The sequence below is a fragment of the Stenella coeruleoalba genome (genome assembly GCF_951394435.1).
Source record: "Stenella coeruleoalba genome assembly, chromosome: 17".
In the NCBI taxonomy this organism is placed as follows: Eukaryota; Metazoa; Chordata; class Mammalia; order Artiodactyla; family Delphinidae; genus Stenella; species Stenella coeruleoalba.
Genome location: NC_137163.1, coordinates 52,007,400 through 52,031,748, shown reverse-complemented (window position 1 = coordinate 52,031,748; position 24,349 = coordinate 52,007,400). Strand labels below are relative to the sequence as shown.

Sequence of the window (24,349 nt, the reverse complement as noted above, 5' to 3'; positions counted from 1 at the left end):
CAGTCAAATACTTGTAAGCATAGAAAACATGAACAAGTTATTTCTCTGAGCATCGGTTTCTTCATCCATGTTTTTGTTTTGTTTTGTTTTGTTTTTTTCGCGGTACGCGGGCCTCTCACTGTTGTGGCCTCTCCCGTTGCGGAGCACAGGCTCTGGACGCGCAGGCTCAGCGGCCATAGCTCACGAGCCCAGCCACTTCGCGGCATGTGGGATCCTCCCGGCCCGGGGCACGAACCCGTGTCCCTTGTATCGGCAGGCAGACTCTCAACCACTGCGCCGTCAGGGAAGCCCAGTTTCTTCATCTATGAGATGGGGATTATTGTTAAGATTGAGAGATAATGTATATTAAAATCATTGTCAGTGGTAAAATACTCTGCAAATATTATGCAAGTTGCTTTTAATCTGCCTAAAACTCAGTAGTTCCAAGCTACTTATAGGATCATTATAAGATCAAAATATTTCTTAGGAAATATTCTTTGAGGCATGGAATACATGGAGAGAAACAAGTCTGGGAGAATCTATTAAGAGATTGCCATGGTGAGCTAGGTTTATGATATGGTCATTCTAAATGGGGGATATAAGGAGAGGAAATCCAGGAAGATATTAAGGAACAATGCAGGGGATTTGGAGTTAATAAAGCATCAAAGAGGACTTGAAGTTTTATCACCATGAGAATGGCAGTACATTAGCAAAAATTGAGGAAGAAGCGGCTGGTTTTATAGATCCTGATATATTTATTAAAATCTGAGTAATTATATGATGGTAGATTCCAATATATTATTTAAGAAAATTCTGGTTTAGAGAATAAAAATCAAAGTCTTAGCCAACTGAATCGAATTACTTTGGAAGTAGATGGGTACAAGTGAGGAAAAAAAAGGCTCTTCACCTACATCATCTTTTAAAATCCCCACAACCCAAAAGCATAGTTTCTATACCTATTTTGTAGATGAGGAAACTGAGTTCAGAAAGGTCAAATAACTTTCATAAGTTCAGTGCCAGCAGAGTGTGGTGAAGAGGCAGGGGGCTGCTCAAAGATAGCACCCTTCACAGGTACCTCTGAAGGTGCTTCCTTGGCATAACCTACCTGGAGTGTGAAAGATCTGGACATTCATTTTTATAGAGTATCAACAGGAAGCTGCACAGAAAAAAAAAAAAAAAAAAAGACCTATCCAACAAATTAATAAAGAAGAGGTAACAACCAGATTGTTGTCCTGCCTCACTGGCCAAGAGATCTCAGATAATTCCCTGAACCCAGTGGACTGCAACCCACAGAAGATGCATTTTTACTTTATGACCCTGTGTACACACATGCGGGCACATTTCATATACACTACTTTGGATGATATACTCAGATATTTGTTATAATAGCTCAATCTGTTCTCTTTATGTTATTACATCTGGGACCTATAAAACTGATTTAGTTGGTAGGGATCTCACAGTTCTTCATTTGAATAAAAAAAGCCACTTGACACACTACTCTGGATAAGAAAAGGGTGTAATTTTCCAAAGTGTGCTCTGTGGGTGTCTCCGTTGATTTCTGGTGGCTTGGGAGGTTCTGTACCATACTCTTTCCAAAGAAATCATTCAAATTAATGTATTAAAGGCTTTCAGTTCCTGCAGTTAAGAAGCCTTTTTATTCCAAATGTATTTGACCACAAAGCTCTATTCATCACATACCTATTTAGATAAGCATTTAGGGAAATGTGAGGAAAAATATGTGATCCTATTTTTAAAACTATAAGCATTATTGTCATTACTGACAGATAATGATATTGTCTGAGCAAATATTTCAGGTCGTAAGCTTTTCTTAGGATCTGATTGCAAGTGTCCCTTGGATCATCTTGGGGCTGGTGAGACAGGGCTCCTTCTATCTCAACTGTCTTTCCACCAAGCACAGTATTACAAGATTACTTACAGGGTCTGAAACACTTGAGACATTTTTTTAATATAAATTTATTTATTTTTTGTATTTATTTTTGGCTGCATTGGGTCTTCATTGCTGCACTCGGGCTTTCTCTAGTTGCTGGGAGTGGGGGCTACTCTGTTGTGGAACACGGGCTCTAGGCACGCGGGCTTCAGTAGTTGTGGCACGCGGGCTTAGTAGTTGTGGCTCTTGGGCTCTAGAGCGCAGGCTCAGTAGTTGTGGCACACGGGCTTAGTTGCTCCACCTCATGTGGGATCTTCCTGGACAAGGGATTGAACCTGTGTCCCCTGCATTGGCAGACAGATTCTTAACCACTGCACCACCAGAGAATCCCTGAAACACTTGAGGCATTTAATTTCAGAATCTTACTGGCAGCTGAAAGGTTTGGAAGTTATTTTGCTTAAAAGAACCATATGTCACATGAGCAATATACCATGGTTTTGGAAGAAATACCATTTGTGTCACTTCTGTTGGCAAATATTCCTCAGTGCTGAGAAGGCAAACTGTCAAACTGTATAAAAGTCTGACTGTCAAAATAAAAGCCAAAGAAGACATAGCAAAAGAGTATGATTTTTTTAAATTAACTTAATTAAATAGGTAATTGAGCAATTAAATTCTGCAGTCAATCAGATGAAGAGCATTTCTGTTGCATGACCTACTCCAGACACTGAGGAAGAATGCCTGTCTGCTGAATCTCAGAGACTCAAGAACCACTTGAGTGCCTAACTGCAAATCCACCCTCCCATCAACTTACAGAGCAATTAGTTCATAGCCCACAGGGGCTCCCTGTTATCCTCAGGATCAAGGAAGTCACATCAAGCCTTCCTGGGAACAGCCCCTGCTTATTTCTCTGTCTTCACTTCTTACCCCTCCTTCTCTCCTACTAAGTGCTTCAAACCACCAAACTGTTTTGAGTTTCTTGCACCCACCATACCCATACTAATTCATGGAATGCCTTCCTTGCGCTCTTACATAGCACCTTAAGGCTCACCTCTGGCTTAACCTTCTTCTGGAAACTCTCCTAGGTTTTTTTGCTCTCATCCCTATGCATCTTGCTCTTATTTTCTATGTTCCCATATATCAAGGTTCTTATCTTTATCACTGAATTTAGTTGTTTGCATCATCTGTTTGTCATGCCTCTACCTTCACCAGATTGTGAGTTTCCTTGAAGATGAGGAATATGTCTTGTCCATTTTGGGTCTCCTGTGGTAACAGCACATAACAGATGCTTAATAAATGTTTGAATGAAAAATACAGTAAGATCCAGGATGCTATATTGTCTCCAGTTGTGTGCTAGATGGTGCCAAAGACTTTTTTTTTTTTTTTTTTTTTTTTTTTTTTTTTGCGATACACAGGCCTCTCACTGTTAAGGCCTCTCCCGTTGCAGAGCGCAGGCTCAGTGGCCACGGCTCACAGGCCCAGCCGCTCCGCAGCATGTGGGATCTTCCCAGACCGGGGCACGAACCTGTGTCCCCTGCATCGGCAGGCGGACTCTCAACCACTGCGTCACCAGGGAAGCCCCCAAAGACATTTTTGATATTCAGATATTTAAGAACACTTATACGTTGGGTACTGCACAAGGAACCAAAAGATAAAAGATATAACTAAAAGATATAACGAAGAAAGCAGAACTGCATTTTTGGAGTTAACATATTAAGACTTTATAATATTCTGGGACAGGAGCTGTGCTAGAAATATTATCCAAGTACTTTGAAATTCAGCGTGAGATTGAATAATTCTGCCAGACAGAATTAAGGCTTTACAGAACAACTGATAATCTGATTTAACTGATTGGCAATAAATTACAGACTTTTAAGATATGAGGCTGGCTTTGAGTCCATTTATCAACGTGATTTTGAGCAAGCTATTAAGCTCTCTGAGCTTCAGGGTCCTTATCTGTAAAAGGGGCTAAAAATCATTCCTAACTCATAGGGTTGCCATGAATAGTAAATGAGATAATACACACTTGATACAATGCCTGATATGCAATAAGCGCTCAATCACTGGTAACTATTATTTTAATGCTGAAGGATACATTATAATGAGCAATCTGAAAAGGGGAGGGGGCCAACTCTATAGAGTTAGATGGGATCAGTATTAACAGAAGTGTAGGACTGGAAAACAAATGGTTTGTTAAGGATGAAGTGACAATAAATGAAATCAATTAAATTATCTGGCAACCAAAAACATTGCCATTTAAAGGACATCTAACATGGTCCCATGGAAATGATGTTGGAATTCAAGAGTAAGGAGACCCATCTCCTAGTTTAAGCTCCACTACTATATAACTCCCATTTAGACCTGCTGAAACTCAACTTCTTCATCTGTAGTCAAAGGATATTGGTGGCTGCCCTCCCATACCCATGGTAAATATTAGTAATAAACTTTTCTTTTCCATCAAGCTGAGATGGAGGCTTAGTATCCTCAAACAGTTTTCCTAGCACTATTTTCAAATGACTAAGTTGGCTCAGGCAAAACCAATTTGCAATCTCTGGACTAGGTGGTCTTTTATGTTCTTTTGAGCTGTGCTAAATAATTCTAGAATTTTTCAGGTAATTAAAAATTGTTATATCGTACTAGACTGTGTTAACATGAATTTTTTATTGCTTTAGAGATTGATGCTCAAATCTAAATCACATGTAGACCTTATGTTAAGGTCTAATAAGATAATAATTAAATATGCATTTGTCATAAAGTTACCGTACTTTCAATTAATGTTGTAAAGGTTATTCATGCATGTTCAAAATTTAACCTGATTTGGGGTTTCATTTAATTTCAGATCTGAAAATTCATCTCCAGACCACTGATTATGGCAACTTCTTGGCTAACCAAACAAATCCTCTTACTGTTTCCATTATTGACACAGAGATGAGAAAAAAGCTATGCAGAGAATTTGAGTATTTCCGGAATCATTCCCTGGAGCCCCTGAGCACCTTTTTCACATACATGACGTAAGTGATAGCAGGAGGCCCTACTCCTCCCCAGTGTGATTGTGCAAAGAACCCCGAACAGTTAACAGGTGGGGTGTTAGGCTGACATGAGGCTTAAGACCTCTTCTACTGTTTGAAAGTTTGAATACATTCAAATTTGAGCAACTGATAAGTTCACAGAGCTGCATTTTCACTGTTAGAATATAGATTTCATTTATTTATAAACATGATTAGATAGGTGGCAATGGCCTCCGTGTAAAGCAGTGTTTTCAGTTTTCATTCTAAAAAATAAGTACTGCTGTTGCGTGAAGGTAGATATGCGACATTTTCAGATCACTTGTCAGGGTGGGGTTGAAATATCACAAATCGTTCTTAAAGCCACACCTACCCTTTCCTGATTCCTCTTCAACGACATAAGGAGTTCCCATCACAGTTATATGTGTTTTATTTTTAATCCCTCTCCATCACCAGTGGTTCCAATCTTTCAGGGTGAAAACCCTTCTTTTTAAAAAATGTTTGAACTTCTACACAATAGCAAATTGTATTTCTTAATCCAGTTAATAGATTATATCCAGCGCTCAAAACTTTGGGCCTCTCTGGTTGTCTTAGCTGACAAACTGGGAACAAACGCCCGCAATGGATGAGCTGTTTATCATGTATATACAATTTAGATGTAATATACAAAGTTATGATTACCAGATCCAGGGCCTCGACTGGTTGAGAAAGGCATAAAATAAAAATATCCCTTTATTCCACATGTCCCCTCCTTCCCCACTCAGTTCCATTTCCTAAATGTAGGTACTTCTCAGTTTCTTATTATTTTTCTAAAAAAAAATGTACATTGTGTATGTATATTGATGCACACTCAACCCACCCTACCCCCACATTTTCAATTTATACAAACAGAATCAGTTTTTTCCCACTTAATATTTGTTAGAAATATCCTCATCAATTTCATACTTTATTAAATAACTGCGTAGAAGTCCGTGTTTGGTACATATCATGACTCCATTTATCAGGCATTTATTAACAACTAACTAACTTTTTTTTAATTACAAAATGTTTTGCAGCTAGCTTATTACTGTGTAGGTCTTGAATTTATTTCTAAGCTAAATTTCTAGCAGTGTGAGTAATGAATCAAACGAATGCCCCGTTCTTTTTTGTTTTGTTTTGTTTTTTTGTTTTTTTAACAGGAATGCCCCGTTTTTATCTTAACAAAATTTGCTAAGTTGAACCATCCCAACAGCACATGAGAAGGCCTGCAGCCCTAACCATTACCAACATCACATACTACCTTCTTAAGTTTTGCCCTTCCAATAGGTTAAAAACTGTATCTCTGCTTTAATTTATATATTTTTATTAGCAAAAGGGAACATCTTTTCACACTTAACTAGTCATGTGTATTTGCTACCTGATCAAATACTTTTATTTGCTACGTGACCAAATACTTTGTCTATTTTTTTTTCATTGAGGTATTCAGCATTTTTTGTTTATATATAAAAGCTCTTTTTAAATTAAGAAAGTTAACCTTTCTGAGAAAATTTATTTTCTCAGTTTGATATAATTTATTTTTATATTGTTTGTTTGCTGTAGGAACATTGAAAAATTTTAATTAGCTATTCGGCAGTCTTTTCATTGTACAATCTTTTGATTATTGTGTCCTGCTTAGAAAGGCCTTCTCCACTCCAACTCATCAATAAACTCACCTGTCTTTTCTTCCATTTTTTTGCTGTTGTTGTTGATGTTTCATTTTTTACATTTAAAACTTTGATTCATCTAAAATTTATTTTGGTGTAAGGAATGAGACTAGAGATCCAGCTCAAACTGTTCTTCACACATAGTGATCCAGTTGTTCTGTACCATTTCCATAAATAAGCAAGTAGAAGAAATGATCATAATTCCAGGCAGGAAGTAACCACTGATGTCCCTGAGACATGTTGTTAGTGCCTGTGTTCCTTGTTTGTGCAGTCAATCCTCCTATCACTAAATAGTATAGAATTTTATTTATAGGCAAGACACAAATGCTGACATTTTTAAAGACTCCAACAGTATACAACTAGTCAGGGATGAAGATTAGATATGAACTTGGGTCTGACTCAGTCTAAAGCCCAAGCACTTTTTTTGAGAATTCTGGAAGGGCCAACATTGTTGCCAAGCCTGGAAATGGAGTAGAATTTGGAGATTCGGGAGAAGGCTGAACATCTGGGGTTGACGCATGAAGAGGGAAGGATTCTGCCTGCATGAGGAATAACTGGTCAGTTTGGGCTGGAGTAGGCTGTGCAGAAAAGGAAGGAGAGAAATGGGGAAGGGAGGCTAGAGAAGTAAATTCCAACCAGATAATGGAGTCTTCAGTGGCCAGGCTAATGAAGCTGGCCTTTATCACATCAGAGTATTTTGTGTGTGTGTGTGTCCCAAGATTTATTCCTCTCCATAACAGTTGGGGTGAAGTAGAATGCACTTGAGCTTTGGACTGAGTCAGGTCCGAGTTTATATCTAATCTTGAATGGCTGCCTGTGAGAGAGGATTTGCAAGCAGGGAAGCCTCTTGCAAAAATGTCTGGCATGGGTAATTATGAAGACATTAAAGATTCCTGAGCTTTAAGACAACATGGCCATAGTTATGTAACAGCAAAAATGATAATCCAAATGCTAGACACCATTTATGAACTATTTCTATATGCCAAGACTCTGCTAAGTACTTTACAAATATTGTCTCATTAAACCCTCATGACAAGTCTTATTCAGTTCTGATCATCACCATTTTAAGGATGAGGAAACGAAAACTTAAGTGCAATAACTTGCCTAAGTCACAGATCTAAAAAGTGGAGGAGTCATGATTTGAAATAAATGTTAGCAGTAGGCTTTGTAAAATTATTTTGCTCAGATTGTAGATGAGTTCGGAAAATCTGACCTGTGATGACAGGGGACAGTCCAATTTTAACTGAATGAGAAAGCTGCCAGGCTTTGTACTTTTTAGGTTGCAAGACGATCTCACATGATGAAAATTTTCCCCAGATCTGTGAAGAGATGCTCCAGCTCTAAGAATAACTCTGAGTCATTTGGTCAGTGGTTCCTCTTATGTGATGATTCCATGATTTATTGCTTCCTAATTATAGACTCTTAAACCTGGAAGGAGCCTTAGCATTAATTAGCCTTCTTATTTCACAACAAACTACCATGTCAATCTAGTTAAAATATACTCTGTTTCTAAAAACAATTACTTAAAATTCCAAATATTTCTAGTCATTAGCGATATTTAAAAACTGTATATAAGAATTCAGACAGTCACAAATACCTGGGTAGAATGTTAATAAAAAATAAGACGTGGAAATGTAGTTTTGGTAGAATCAGTATTGTTAGTAATGGGCATGTTTTAATTTATCTTCTGCCTCTCTCTGTCTCTCTGTCTCTCTCTCAGCTGTAAACTCTTTGAATTAGTTCTTTTAGTATCTCTATCTGGACTTACAAGTATATAATGGGCACTGAATATTTGCTGAATCAATATATAATCCTGTATTTAGCAGTATCTTACACATACATATAGAAACATACTTTCAGACAGTTCAGGTTTTATATTTTATATAGTACTTGAGAATTGGTTATTTACTGGCCAGTATGTTAGGGGTAAAAACCAAATGTCATGCCTGCAGGTACATTTTGTGTGACCAGGTCAGTCTTTACAGTAATTTTTAAAAATATATTTAATTAAGGCTTTATCCAATTAGCCACAGTTGCCAGCACTCCCTTTTGTCTTATGATCTTCAGGTATTTAGTTTACTTATCAGACATCTGACCTAGATGTTTTACCTACATCTCTACACAAAGAAGTGTTTATATCTCCAGTTTTCAAACTAGAGAAACTGAGGCTCAACATATTAATGTATATTTCAAGATCACAACATTATTAAGAGATTTGGAAGAGATTTGATTTCAGGTCCATCATTCTAGAAAACTAATGATCTTGTACTGGCCCAATAGTTTATTAAAAGGCAAGTAAATCAGAAATATCTGTGGGCCTTTAAACAATAAGTATATTTCTGATCCCTATCCCAGGAGATTCTGATCCAGTTGGCCTTGGAGTGGGGCCCACCTGTATTTTGGAAGGCATGCAGGTTAATCTGATGTGCACCCCTAATTAAAAATGTCCCATTATGGTGCCTCAACTTTATGACTTGGAAGTCACTTTCACAATTATTCTTATGAGTTTTTGCACCACAGTTAATTACATGGATAGGATTATCTCCTTGTCAGAGACCAGAGAGCTCAACTGCACTGAAACCTAGGGCTTCTGAATCTCAGTCCGTGGTTTGTTCCACCATGTCGTGTGACTTGCCAACACTGGCAGCATCCAGCTGTGCTCTGTAGAACCTAAAGATGTGTCACCATAACAAAAGGTAACAAAGGTATGTGTGCAGGACAGTTGTCCAATAGTTCTGAAACTATTTTTCTTTTAGAACATGTTGCAAAGTCAAGTGTCTGTCTAGCGCCTGTGAACTCCCATCAAATAGGATTACTCCTGCCCTATTAGGAAATGCCCAGGGCATCATTATGAAAATGATTAAGTCAACCCTAATAGAGATGGTCTAAATTTAAGGTGGTATGATAAATATAATCTAAGCATTGCACATGCGTGTGATATAATTACTGTATATGTAAAACTTGTTTTGAAAATCTGGAATGGATATTTTTAAATGCCTAATAGCAGGAAGATCTGGAGGTTTTATGTACTATAATTATACACAGTGGTATGAAACAAAGGAATGAATCCAATAACATTTTAATGAAGAGACTATGTAATGTAGGCTTGGATTGTTTTATTTTTCTTCCCTCCTACTCAACACTTTCCAGCAGCATTTCAATTTCTCCTATCTTTTGAGATTAGCCATCTGACTAGAATAACATTTTAATATTCAAAATACTAATTTTATTTTAAGATTGTTTTAATCTCTTGAAATAATCAAATTTTCTCAATATAGGATGACCAAGGAAATATAATATTCAATACTTCACAGTAACATCGACCAAGAATCGTAGGTTAAGGACCACACAGTGAAGAAATCTTTAGAGATTCATTTATGAAAGCTAACCAAAGTTCTTGACTATTCCAGTGACACTTTATAACCCTGCTGTAGGCGTTGAACTGTGCTGTACATTAGGAGGCTGTATACCTTGGTTTGCCCTAAAGGGTTTCTCAGGATGAGGTCTTTTGATGCTCAAACCAGGAAAAACCTCAGCAAACTGGATGAGTTGGTTACCCCATCACTTGTTAGTCAAAACATAAATAACCTAATTCTGAGTCACTAAGAACTTCCATTCTGATGGAGCAAGCATATGTGTTCCCAAAGGGTGAAAAGATGACAGAATTAAGCAACAGCTATAATAGAGACTTGAACATTCAATTAGAGGAGTCTGGAGGATGAAATAACTAAATCTGGTTTTAAAAGATTTTGCAGAGAAAGTAGAATTTGAACCAGTGTTTCAGTGGGCATCTGATTAAAGGAATACATGTACATCAGTGAGGCATGATAAGATTGTGTATCTTGAGATAAGTCATCTCAGGTGTGGCTGGAGCCCACACAAGAGCAGGAGCATGGACTGGGGAACGAGAGTCAAGAGCCTGGCCTGATTTAGGGCTCTGGCCTAAGTCTCTATAAGTAACAATCAAGGAAGGCTTTTCAGAAAGGGTGCTACCATTTCATGTTTCAAGTGCCCAAGTCCTTGTAGCCAGTAAGTAGTAGAAATGCTAAGATGCGACATCAGGGCTCTCCAAATAGCATTTCAAAGCTGCTACTTTTACTTTTTTGTTTGTTTTTACTTTTCAACTCTTATTGCCTTGAAAAGTGAGGGTTAATGATCTGATACATATTTTAGGAAAATGATTCTGTTGGTATTGTGAAAGATGTGTTGAAGAAATGAGGCTTGAAGCAGAGAAACCATAGAGGAAGCTATTTTTAAAGTTTAGAGTGGAAATATTGATAGTAGAGTTAAGAAGGAGGGGACAGTGGTTAGATGCATCTGAGAGGAAGACAACAGAATTTAGTGTCTTGATTTATGACGAATGAGAGAAAACAGTCAATGATTTCTGGGAATTCTAAGCTAAGGGAAGAAAGAATTTGCAAGTTGGAAGAAGGATTTTGTTATTTCTACTCAAAAAGAATAAGCCCATTTAAGTTAGATAAAATTATATGAATAAATTAATCATTCTTAATCTCACCATGATTTGACATATTTTTATACTCTTTCTATACATTTTAAAAGTAAATCATGTAAAAATAATTTAATTAATTTAAAATATCTATTAGCATTTTTTTCAAGTAAGTTTTTCTAATTTTTTTTTACAGTATGGTACCATTTATATTTTTAAATGGGGGGTTTTGCATGTATTTGCTTGTTTGTGTGTGTATATATATATATATATATATATATATATATGGGAGATATCAAAGGCACTGATGGAGTTACGCTCCTGGAAGTTTCTTTGCACAATTTTGGTTCCAAACAATTTATTTTGATTTATTTTCCAAGTAAGACAATTTCAATATACAGAACACTTTTCTTCATTTGGGTTGAGAAATTGTTGTTGTTGTTCTGCTGAACTAGCTATCACAGTTAGTAGGGGGTTATCACATGATTGCCTAAAAGGAGATTCCGAAATGGATTTGAGTACTCAGGGGAGAGAAGGGTAATGATGGTAACAATGTTTTATTGTTTCCTTTTTTATCTTTTAAATTCTGAATCATAAGAGTGTACTACCTAATCAAACTAATAGTTGCTAGTCCAATATCCATAGCTTATACATTTTTTTTTTTGCGATACGCGGACCCCTCACTGTTGTGGCCTCTCCCGTTGCGGAGCACAGGCTCCGGACGCGCAGGCTCAGCGGCCATGGCTCACGGGCCCAGCCGCTCCACGGCATGTGGGATATTCCTGGACCGGGAACCCGTGTCCCCTGCATCGGCAGGCGGACTCTCAACCACTGCGCCACCAGGGAAGCCCATACATTACATTTTTTTATAACAATTTCCTATGTCCAAAGTATGCCATGCTATCTTAATCAGTTTCTGAACTCAGGGAGCAAGTTCAGAGTAAGATGGATACCTGAAAATCTCTCAAAGACCTAAACATAAGAGCCAGAACTATAGCCCTTAGAAGAAAACATAGGGGAAAACCTTCATGATGTTAGATTTCCCAGTGATATCTTGGCTATGACACCAAAGCACAGGCAATAGAAGAAAAAACAGACAAATTGGAGTTCATCAAAATTGAAAACGTTTGTGCATCAGAGGACACCACTGAAATGACAGTGTTCATTCTTTTCATCTGTCATCTTCCCATTTTTAAGCGCTTTTCTTGGGTGCTTGATAGTTGTTTTTATGGCAGGTTGACATACATAGTTCTCTAAGTTCCTTGGAGGTTTTTTAGTTCTCTTAGCCTGAAGGCCAATTTTCGATTTTCAGTTTCCCTCTGTAAAGTTTGTTTCTTTCACTGAAAACTGTTGCTGTACATCAGTCAAAGCATCATCTTTCCCTGCTTCGATGTTTCTTTCCCGATTCCACTTGCGAAGGTCCTCTTCTTCCTTTGTGCTGTTCTCTAGCTCTACTTCTCTCTTGCTGACCAGTGTGCCAGTACTGATGGCCGAGGGACTCTTTCTTGAAAATCCTTCGGAATCAGAACCCAATCCTAACAGCAGTATTTCTAGGGTCCATCACAAGTGTATGTTATTGCCAAGGAATCTTATGAAAATTTTACACAACTGTGTTCCATAAAAAACAGGGATCTCCAAAACTTTCAACCATCATCTCTTTCTCGTGTCAGAAGCCAAGGCCGAGAGAGATGAGAGTGCAGGGAAGTGCAGAAGAGGGGGTGGCTGCCACCAGGCTCCTCCGCTTTCCTTGGTCCGCAGCGGATCCCCTCCACTTGTCAGGAGATGACCAGCGAGTGAGTGGACTTCAGCGGCGTGAGCCCATGCCCCCTCCTTCACCTCCTCTCCTCCCCTCACCCCCTTCCCCCTTTAATATTTTTAAATGTTTATATAGCCTTCCATCTGGTCATGAATATTCTAGATGTTTTGTGTCTTCCTTACCTCCAAGTCTGTATAGTATTTAATTTGTTAAATTCTGATTTCAAGAATCAAATTCCCAATAATATTATGAGACTGACTATTTGACAGCACTATGCACTTGTGATTCTGACTCTTTGGCCAGAAATGTTCTGAAATATAAAGATTGCACCAACTTAAAGGCTTTCTATCCATGTGAATGTTCAATGGGGAACAAGTGCAGGAGAAAAATGTCTCAACTCTAGCTGCTGATAAAGCCTTCCTCGTATAAAACTCTCAAGCACTTGAATGGTAAAACACTGGTGCTCTTCTGCAAAAGTGATGCTTGGTCGAGCTATAACTGAATGATACTTAATCAGCATAATGTTTATTAAGTTACTGCTATGAGTGAAGGCCTATGCTAGGTTCTAAGATTAGAGATGAATTGAATATAGACTTTGTTCTCTAAGCCAGTAGAAGAGTTACTTAAGGTACAGATTCTAAGACCATTCCTCTAAAAAGTATGTTTTAGTAGGTTCTGGACTGCGATCTAGGAATCTGCACTTTCAATAAGCCTTTCAATCAGGTGACCCTGATGCACGTGAGAAATTCTTACAGCCAGTAGGTAGGTTCTCTGTCTACAATACACCAGTTGTGAGACCCTGAAAAGAGTTCCTGAATCAGTCAAAACCTTGGTTTCCTCATCTAAAATAATAATTATTATATTAAATTTAGAGTTGTGAGTTTAATTGAAAGTAGAACATTATTTTGTGAGGCCAGTGAAATGAAATACAGGGTCCTTGTTAAAAAATGTTTAGTAGGGCTTGACTGGTGGCGCAGTGGTTGAGAGTCCGCCTGCCGACTCAGGGGACACGGGTTCGTGCCCTTGTCCGGGAGGATCCCACATGCCGCGGAGCGGCTGGGCCCGTGAGCCATGGCCGCTGAACCTGCGTGTCCGGAGCCTGTGCTCCGCAACGGGAGAGGCCACAGCAGTGAGAGGCGCGCGTACCGCAAAAAAAAAAAAAAAAAAAAAAAAAAAAAATTTTAGTAATTTCAGGAGAAAAACAGCAGAGAATTAAACCAAGCACAGGGCCCTTCTAAGTGTGGAATCCTGTGTGACTATACAAATCGTACATCCATGAAACTGGCTGATTGAAAATTATGCACATATATAATACACAAATAAATCTACACATACAGCATATCCACATATCCACAAAAAATGTAGCTAACTTTATGCATTGGGGTCTAGTCACCTGTGAAAGTGAGAAAAGTTTGCATAAAGGAGGCCTGAAGAATCACCCCGTTTGTACGTGAACAGGAGGCACATCCAGCAGAGAGAGCAGAAACACAGGCTTAACCAGTATGGCTGTTGGGTTGCCGATGCCGCCTGACATCGGCAAAAGTGGTGTCTGAGGGTTAACGATGTTAAGGTAATGGATGCCACAGAACGTATAATATTGATACATCAGGGCCAAGGTGAACGGGTTCTATCCTTTGCTTTGCCAACTTTCTGGCTAGGCAGCAATCAACCACCAGGGGGCATGATTGATCCCAGCAACCTGTTTTCCAAAGTATTGCTCCTTCCCCAGCAATTGTTTAGTAAAAGACTTAGTAAAAGACTTGTCCCATAACCTGGAGAGATTGAAATCCATTGTGGTACTTATCCAGATAACCACTGCCTTAGTTGTATTTTATTTTGTCTCATGTATTTTGTTTTTTTTAATTGAAAATGAGGCACGTGTGTATATTTTTTTAAGAGTTTTTATTCAAAAATTTATTTAGTGCTTACTACAAGCCAGCAATTTTATAATCACTTTACATGTATTAAACTTATTTAATTCTCACAACAATCCTATGAGATGGCTTTTTAGAAATACAGAACAGAGGTTTTCTAAGTAAAGAGTATATTCCAGTACCCATTTCCCAAAGCCCAGAGGCAAACACTTATGTTTTATGCATGCCTTTCCAAATTTCTTTCTATTTGAAAAACATTTTATGTGTATGCATACATTTATATCTAAACCAATAAATATGAATACACATAGTTGGTTTTATTTTTTTAGAACAGTGAGATTATACTATGTATTGCCTACAATTTGTCTTTTTTATGTAATCTATTAAGATTTTTCTACATAAATGTATATAGATCTAACTTATTTTAAAGCATGTATTGTATTGCATTGTGTTGGATGTACCAAGATTTATTTAATCATCCCCCTTTTGTCCATATAGTTTATTTCTTTGCTATTTCAAGTAATGCTACAACAGACATCATTGTACGCATATATTTGCTTCCTCATGCCAGAATTTCCTTACGTTGGATTCCCAGAAGTGAAACTGCTTTGTCAACAGCTGTGCAAGTTCTAGATTTTGATAGATATTAGCAGATTGCTCTCTCATGCTCCAACAATGTATGAAAATTTTTCTCATCTACCCTGTCCTCTCAGCTGTTTCTTTTTTTCTTTCCTCATTGGAAGAAATAAGATTCTCCAAAATTTATTGTGACTGGTGTTTTGAATATAATAAAGATGAGAGTCACCAGTCACTGTTCTTGACTAGGTGGAGAACAAGCTATTATAGACACAGCATGTCTAACTGCCTAATGAGCAAGAAGTATCACTCCATTGGTGTTTTCCTATGAATTTCTGTAATATTTACATACAGTGCTAGAGAAGGGGTGACACTGGAGCAATCTCACTAATGTTATTCTCCTCAGTAGAAAAGTATAGAAAAAGCAAGGAATAAGCAGCTATGACCTCTAGAAAAAAATGCCAGTTATCTTCTTGATTCTGTTTACTCTGGGAATATCAGAATTAACATATTTGTCTGAACATAGAGAAAAATGTATTCATCAATTGAAAAAAATCATCAGTGTGTGTCCCTGTTCTGTGCAAGTATGGTTCAGACCTCAGTACAAAAATTGTACTGAACAAAGTCCTTATCTTTAAGGATACTATAAGTAATAAAGATAGGTAGGAATTATCTGTAAATAATTACACTTGAACATGTAAAATCACTTACCCAAGAACAATTGATTAGTGGCAAAATTAGTGCAGGAATCCAGGTCTTAGATCTTTAGATATATAATAACTATTTGTGAATGGATGAGCTAACTGTTGCTCATGTTCACCATTGCTACTGCCAATGTATATTAAAAATTAATTTCACACCAATATAAATACAGAAATTTAGAGAGAAAAAGAAAGATATCACTTCTAGCTAGAGACAGTTTAAAAGCTTAAAATGAATATTTGAATATTGGCCTTAAAGGATGGGAAAGATCTCAGCTTTTAGCAATTGGTGGGGAAGGGATGCTTTATCCATATAGAGAAGAGTAGGAACAAAGACACTGATAGAGAAAAGGACAAACAAGCTTGAAGAATTTTTAATCCAAACAAATGCATTAGACCAAGATTGTAGAGAATCTTAAGTACTGAAGAAAAGAGTTTTCTAAAGATTCCAGAGCTACCAAGGGTTTGGGAAATGCATAGTGATAAACATTTTTGTTCTAAATGTGCTGTTACAGCAATGCTGACTTCTTAGTAGTTTCTCAGTATTTTATTTTCCTGGAAGGAAAAGAAAATGAGTGTGACAGCAAAATTAATTGCTTTTAAAAATGGTTTTAATTTTCACTTCCTCTATTTAAAAAATGGGAAACTTCAGGGAAGTAAGAAATGTTAACCAAAACGTCAGATTTCAAGAGGGAGCAGTGTGTTTATGGGGATATTCTAAACCTCAACAGTCTATTAGCAAATCAGACTAAATGTCGGGGCTGCCCCATCTGAGTACATGGGATTAGCATTGGATTGAATAAATCTGGGGTATATCAGAAATGTTTATCAATACAATCAAGGAAAACTTTCATTTGAAAATTAACACATGGGAAAATACTTTCCACATGGCCCTGTTGTCCATGTGACAGTAAATAACTGGTGGGCTTGTTAAGGGTGGATCAGTACCTTTCACTGAGGAGTTTCATTCAGAATGAAATAACTTAAGTACACCTAATGTATTTCACACACACCCCTATACTTTCCATGAACAATTACTCTTGATCGTGCATTTTGTAAAATTTTATTTATTTATTTATTTGCGGTACACGGGCCTCTCACTGCTGTGGCCTCTCCTGCTGCGGAGCACAGGCTCTGGACGCGCAGGCTCAGCGGCCATGGCTCACAGGCCCAGCCGCTCCGCGGCATGTGGGATCTTCCAGGACCGGGGCACGAACGCATGTCCCCTGCATCGGCAGGCAGAATCTCAACCACTGCCCCACCAGGGAAGCCCTTGATCGTGCATTTTATGTCCCTGATCTTGTATTTTCTATATGTACAAGTGTGACCTAGAATCGTATCACAGTCCTGCTTGCCGAAAACAGCATCATTATCACTGAGAACACTATATTATATGTTGCATAGGAAAGGATGCTGATCCAGCCACTTAGGTAGAAGGAACCAGTGCTGACATCAGGGTGTGGCTCACATGATGAAGCCAAACCTTAGTCACAATGCTTTGAGATGATGAATCTCTTGTCATCTCCAAATTCGCCAAGTTGTTTCCTATCCAGTCCTGCCTGAAAGGAGAATTAAGACTGAGTCATGAAGAGCTTCCATCTTAACAAAGGGGTTCAGGCCTTTTCATACATAAAAGCAGCTATCATTTATGATGAGTTAACCAGCATTGTTTTGAGATTAATAATTACATTTCCAAAGAGAAAACATTAATTTTTTTTAAATTTATTTACTTTATTTATTTATTTTTTGGCTGCATTAGGTCTTTGTTGCTGCACGCAGGCTTCCTCTAGTTGCGGTGAGCGGGGGCTACTCTTCATTGCAGCACACGGGCTTCTCATTGCAGTGGCTTCTCTTGTTGCAGAGCACAGGCCCTAGGTGCACAGGCTTCAGTAGTTGTGGCACGTGGGCTCAGTAGTTGTGGCTCATGGGCTCTAGAGCGCAGGCTCAGTAGTTGTGGCTCACGGGCTTAGTTGCTCCGTGGCATTTGGGATCTTCTAGGACCAGGGCTTGAACCCATTGGCATTGGCAGGCGGATTCCCAACCACTGCGCCACCAGGGAAGCCAACATTAAATATTTTGAAGCTCAGATATCTTAAAGGAAACATCATATAAAATAATGGCCACACAAGGATAATTCTAGGGTTATAAGATGTAGAACAGGATGGTAACAGATTTTATGAAAGGTATAAATCTAGACCTGAGGGTGAGTATCCCAACAGGTATTATGATTTATGGTCTTGTGGATGTTCTGTCTTCCAAATGACTGTACCACTCAGCTTCTTGTCTCCATGCCATACCAGGAGTTAAACCCTTCTTTTTTTTTTTTAATTAGTTTATTTTATTTATCTTTGGCTGCGTTGGGTCTTCATTGCCGCACTCAGGCTTTCTCTAGTTGCGGCGAGCGGGGGCTACTCTTCGTTGCGGTGCGCGGGCTTCTCATTGCAGTGGCTTCTCTCGTTGGGGAGCATGGGTTCTAGGTGCACGGGCTTCAGTAGTTGTTGCACACGAGGTCAGTAATTGTGGCTCGCGGGCTCTAGAGCACAGGCTCAGTAGTTGTGGTGCACGGGCTTAGTTGCTCCGTGGCATGTGGGCTTTTCCCAGACCAGGGATCAAACCCGTGTCCACTGCATTGGCAGGTGGACTCTTAACCACTGCGCCACCAGGGAAGTCCCTAAACCCTTATCTTCTAAGAGCAATAGGTAAATTTAGAAAGGATTCTGTTAACTAGAACTAAGTGTAAAAGTGCAGAGATGTAGAAATCTCAGACTTGATGAAAGAGCATGAACATTGCAATTTTTTTACTCTAAAGATTATGTATGTGGTTTATAATTTTCTCCTCCTCTTCCTCCAAGGTCTGGTTTATAGAGAATTAACTTCCTCTAAGGATGTATGACCCTCCTTCTTTGCAGGAGGCACTGCAGTAATGCTTTCATATGTCTGACTAATCCTTGTGCCAACCATTCAAGTTGAATAAATATTTCCATTTAAGATGAGGAAATGAAGCTCTTGTTAAACTGGTTTTTAAGTAACAGAGCTGGGCTTAGAATTAGGCTTATCTGTTTCAAAGCTTGGACTCCTTTTACTGTGACAATTTATGATTCCAAACTGTTTTCATATGTGTGATTTGATTTAATTTACACAGCAACCACGTGAAGATAATGGTATTCTACTCTTTCCCACCCCCTTGATGCCAAGCTTCTTAAAAAGGATAGTCTCTACTGCTATATTCTCACTTATTTACTCAACCCACTCCAGTCTTATTTTCTACCCCACCAGGCCCTCGAAACCACTCTAGTTGCTAAGTCTAATGGATATATTTTCAGCTTTTTCATAACTCACCACAGTAGATGTCCTCATCCTGTGCATTCTGTGATGACACTTTCTTTTTGGGCTCCTTTAACCATCCTGGCCTTTCCTCATTCTTCTTACAAAGTCTTCTTCTCGCCCTTTAAAAGTTTTTGGGGTCTGTTCTATTCTCTCTTCTAAAATATATACTTTCTTTTTAATGCTATCATTCACATCAATAGCCAGAGAAGTAATCAGAAACCAACGAATGAAGGGCCTTGAATACAATTATGAAAAACTTGTGTTTCATTCTAAAGGCAGAAGGAAGCCATTGAGAGATTTTTAGGAATAAGAGTAGTGAGGTTGCTGATAAAGATAGAGATTCCAGAAGAAGGAGAAAGATTAGGGGCAATAAGATTTTTGAGATAGTGTGACTGAGGTGCCTATGAGAAAATCAGTAGTCATATTCACAGAAAGGAAGTGAAAGAATATGGATCTGAGGCTGGAAAAAGAGGTTTTGCCTGGAGCTGAAGATTTGCAAATAGTATACTTCTATGTGGCAGAAGGAAGTGTGGCCATGGATAAGGTTTTTGAAGTGGGACCTACTGAGTGAGAATAATACTCTGATGGAATCCTTGCTTATTAGGTATGTGTATATTTCTTTTCTCTTAGCTGAGAATGCCTACAATAAAAACCACACTGGTAAATACCCCACCTAATGCCCAGATCTTGGTTTCTAATACCATTCTCCCATAAAGGGAATCAGCGTTCCTTGGAGAAAAAGCTAATTTTAGGACTGGGGCAAGAAATATATAAGATGAACTTAAACTGTCTTGGAATGCCAGAATATGAGGACATGAAAAACGAAACAAACAAAACAAAAAACCTGCAATGGTTGGGTATGTTAAAGGAGCGCACAGGAGCCAACTGCAAGAGCCCTTAGTGGCTAAAGCTGGAACAATCTGAGCAACAAAATAAAGGAAGTTGTACTGAATTATCACCCCAAATAAAAATAAATGTAAAATAAATATTTATGAGACCATCCTGATCCAAATAAATGATTGGATAACTTAATAAATGAGGGAGAAGAGACAAATCTCCCTTGTAGAATAATTTGTGTAGATACTCCATCCTCAAGGAGGGGAACCATATTCCCTACTTCTTAAGGATAGGCTGTACACAGTGACTTCTTCCAAAGAGTACAATGTGGAAAGAGGGGGCAGTACCTTCGCAGTGTGGAGGCATCTGGCAAACACTGCCTCAGCCAGGTGATCAAGATCAGCACAGTCATAAACTATGCTAATAGTATGTACCTTTGATATGATGGGATGCAAATGGCTCCTTCTACTTAGCTTGTGGAAGTGCAGAAGTAGTCTGCAGGGGTGACTGGGGGGGGTGGGGGGGTGAGGTGGGAACAGAGCCCTTCTCCAAGCTTCTGGATTTCAAACTTCCAGTTCTTCCCACTACATCCTTTAAGATTAAGACTCCTCCAACTCCATTCTCTCCCTCACTCCTGGGACTCAAAATACACAGCAGCAATGAGTCCCAGGAGGAGAGGAGAAAAGGGGAAAGGCTGAAAATGTATTCAAAGAAACAGTAATTAAAAATTTTCCAAATTTGGCAAAACACAAACCTACTGATTCAAGAAGCTGAGTGAACCCCCAACAAGAACAACCCAATGAAATCCAAGCCACGACACATCATAGTCAAACTTCTGAAAGACAAAGACAAAAATGCCTGAAAGCTGTGACACTTGTGGGGGAAAAGCAACGTGAACAATGGTGGATTTTTCATTAGAAACAATGGCGTTCAGAAGGAAGGGGTGTAACTTTTTTTTTTTTTTTGAGGTACGTGGGCCTCTCACTGTTGTGGCCTCTCCTGTTGCGGAGCACAGGCTCCAGACGCACAGGCTCAGCAGCCATGGCTCACGGGCCCAGCCGCTCCGCGGTGTGTGGGATCTTCCCAGACCGGGGCACGAACCCGTGATCCCTGCATTGGCAGGCGGACTCTCAACCACTGCGCCACCAGGGAAGCCCAGTGTAACATTTTTTTAATGCTAAAAGGAAAGAGATGTCCACTCAAATTCTATATACAATGAAGATATCTTTCAAGAATGAAGAGCAACTCAAAACAGTCTCAGATGAATGAAAACTAAGAATTTGTGCCCATAGACCTACCCTAAAATAATGGCTGAACAAAGTTCTTGAAACAGAAAAGAAATGATAAAAGAAGGAGTCTGAAACAACAGGAAAAGAACAGTAAAAAAAGGAGGAAAATATGAGTAAATACAATAGACTTTCTCCTCTTGATTTTGTAAATTATATTTGACAGTTGAAGCAAAAATTAATACTTGTCTGATGTGGCCCTTTCTGTACGCAGAGGAAATATTTAAGACAATTCTATTATAAATAGGGAAGGTAAGGAGATTTTAAAAGAAGAAAGGTTTATACACTTCACTAAAAGTTGTACAGCCACTCTGGAAAACAGTGTGTCAGTTTCTTAAAAAACTAAACATACCCTTACCACGCAACTCAAATTGCACTTCTAGGCATTTATCTGAGATAAATTAAAATTAATTTCCATGTAAAAACTGACACAAGTTTCCATAACAGTTTTTATTTATAATAGCCAAAAACTGGGGGAAAAACCCCCAAAACCAAATGCCTTAAATAGGTGAGTGGTTAAACAAACAAGTATACACATACAGTGGAATACTACTCACCAATAAAGGGACAAATTATTTACATGCAACAACTTGTATGTATTATATATGTCTCAAGGGAATTAAGCTGAATTAAAACAGCCAGTCTCAAAATGTCACATAATATACAATTCCTGTTAAATATTATTCAGAAAATGGCAAAGTTACAGAAAGAACAGATTAGTATTTGCCAGAGGTTAGGAGATAGTGGGTGGGAAGAGAAGGATGTGACTGTGAAGGGGGTAGCACATTGGAGATCTTTGGATGATACAATAGTTCTTTACCTTGACTGTGGTGGTGGTTACACAAATAGGCACATGGGATAAACTAACACAGAACTACACACACACAGAGTACCAGTGTCACTTGTCTAATTCTAATGTTTCACTATAGCTATATAGATGTAACCCCTGGTGGAAACTGGGTGAAGAGTACATAGGACCCCTCTGTATTATTTTTGCAACTTCCTGTCAACCTAATTATTTCAAGATAAAAAGCTTTAAAAATTTATGCCATGCTGGTGTGCCCACATAGTAGTAATCATAATAATAACTCATAAAATTTCTTCTAACATTTGAAGGCTGTGATCACAGGAAATGAAAAATAATATTCAATTATATGTACATAGAGTTATAGAGAGCCACAAAAGACTTTCAATATAAAGACATAAATGCCATATTAGGGTAAAATTTCATCAGAGAATTGGAATAGAAATAACATTTCCAGAAAAAAAAAATAAGGAACAACATAATTTCCTTCTGTTTATGTATTTGTAATTGAATAGTGGTAGTGTCTTAGTGAGCTCGGGTTTCTGTAACAAAATGGTATAGACTGGGTGACTTGAACAACAGGAATTGATTTCTTACAGTTTTGGAGGCATGGAAGTCCAAAATCAGGGTGCCATCCAATTTGGTTCCCTGGGGAAGGCTCTCTTCCTCACGTGTAGACAACTGCCTTCTCATTATGTCCTCACGTAGCAGAGGGAGAGAGAACAAGATCTCTCGTGTCTACTCCTATAAGGACACTAATCCCATCATGTAGGTCCCACGCTCATGGCCTCACTTAAACCTAATTAATAGCCCCAAAGGCCCCATCTCCATATACCATCACATTGGGGGTTAGGGCTTCAACATGAATTTTAGGGGGACGAAAATCTGTCTTTAGCAAGTGGGTATTCAGATTCTTCATTGGATAATTTAATTTGACTGATTAAACAGGTTCATTTTAAATACTGACATTCACAATATACCAGAAATATTTTTGCAGTATTTAAACTTATAATAAAAGTTTTTGTTTGTTTGTTTTTGTTTTTGTGGTATGCGGGCCTCTCACTGTTGTGGCCTCTCCCGTTGCGGAGCACAGGCTCCAGACGCACAGGCTCAGAGGCCATGGCTCACAGGCCCAGCTGCTCCGTGGCATGTGGGATCTTCCCGGACCGGGGCACGAACCCGCATCCCCTGCATCGGCAGGCAGACTCTCAACCACTGCGCCACCAGGGAAGCCCGCCTCAGTTTCTTATGTGTAAAGTCGTGGTAATAATGGTCCTTAGAGCACTGACTTGTGGGGAGGCTTAAATGGGAACATGCATGTAATGCATATAAGGTACTGCATGTATGTAATGTAATGTAGTGTAATGCATGTAATGCCTGGCACATAGCAACAACCTCAAGAAGCATTGGCATTTTTAAAAATTATTATTTTTACAACCTAAAATTTTTGAAATAGAGTCATTTACTGTTACAATTTAAGGTGACTTCATGATTTTCACATGTGCCAATATCAAAGTTACAGAAGAAAATATTTAGAAGGGGCTAGAAGTGAAGATGTTTGTCTAGACCATGAGTGGGAGAAAAATTAGCCCAATAGAGTGGGCACTAGTTTTGGCTCTGTTGCTACTAATAAGCACAGTTATTTAAAACATTAGGAGTTTGAGCTAGGTGAGCACCCAGATGTCTTTAAACTCAAACATTACTCAAACAACGCCAGTAGAGATTTCCTTCCTAACCACTGGAGGCAGGGCCCTAGAGTTCTATCAAGATTATACTCTGGAAAGAGCAAGCTGTCTTCTGGGCACATTATCCCCCCGCCATCCCAAACAGCCAATAATAATTATATACCTGGTGCCTATGTGACAGAGATGAGGGAGGGACAGGAAAGATACCCCTCTCCCCTGCCATGGGCCGAATCCTAAGTCTCATTTCATTTTCTGAACAAAACTATGAGAACTGCTACTGTTGTCCCACCTTAGAAACAAGGCCACTTAAATGAGTTGAAATAAAACAATTCAATCTCCATAGCCCTTGCTCTTTGCAATAGAGGGCCTAGCCTCTCTATTAATTTAAAAAAAAAAAAGCACTCCAGACACACATGTGCACACATACACATGTACAGGCATAGGCTTGAGTGTTACGTGTGGGCTAAATTCTCACAGCATTGACTTTGGTTTCCCCTGTCAGCG

At 38.7% G+C, this 24,349-nt stretch overlaps 1 protein-coding gene across 1 annotated transcript in view; it reads left to right on the top strand.

The window, feature by feature from the left end:
* The window catches only part of ATP6V0D2 (ATPase H+ transporting V0 subunit d2), a 47,855-nt gene that overhangs the window by 7,736 nt on the left and 15,770 nt on the right, over positions 1–24,349 (top strand). The window contains exon 2 of the mRNA XM_079901843.1: positions 4,704–4,875. Within this exon, the coding sequence (XP_079757969.1) occupies positions 4,704–4,875 (172 nt within the window). The remainder of the gene's footprint in view (positions 1–4,703; positions 4,876–24,349) is intronic.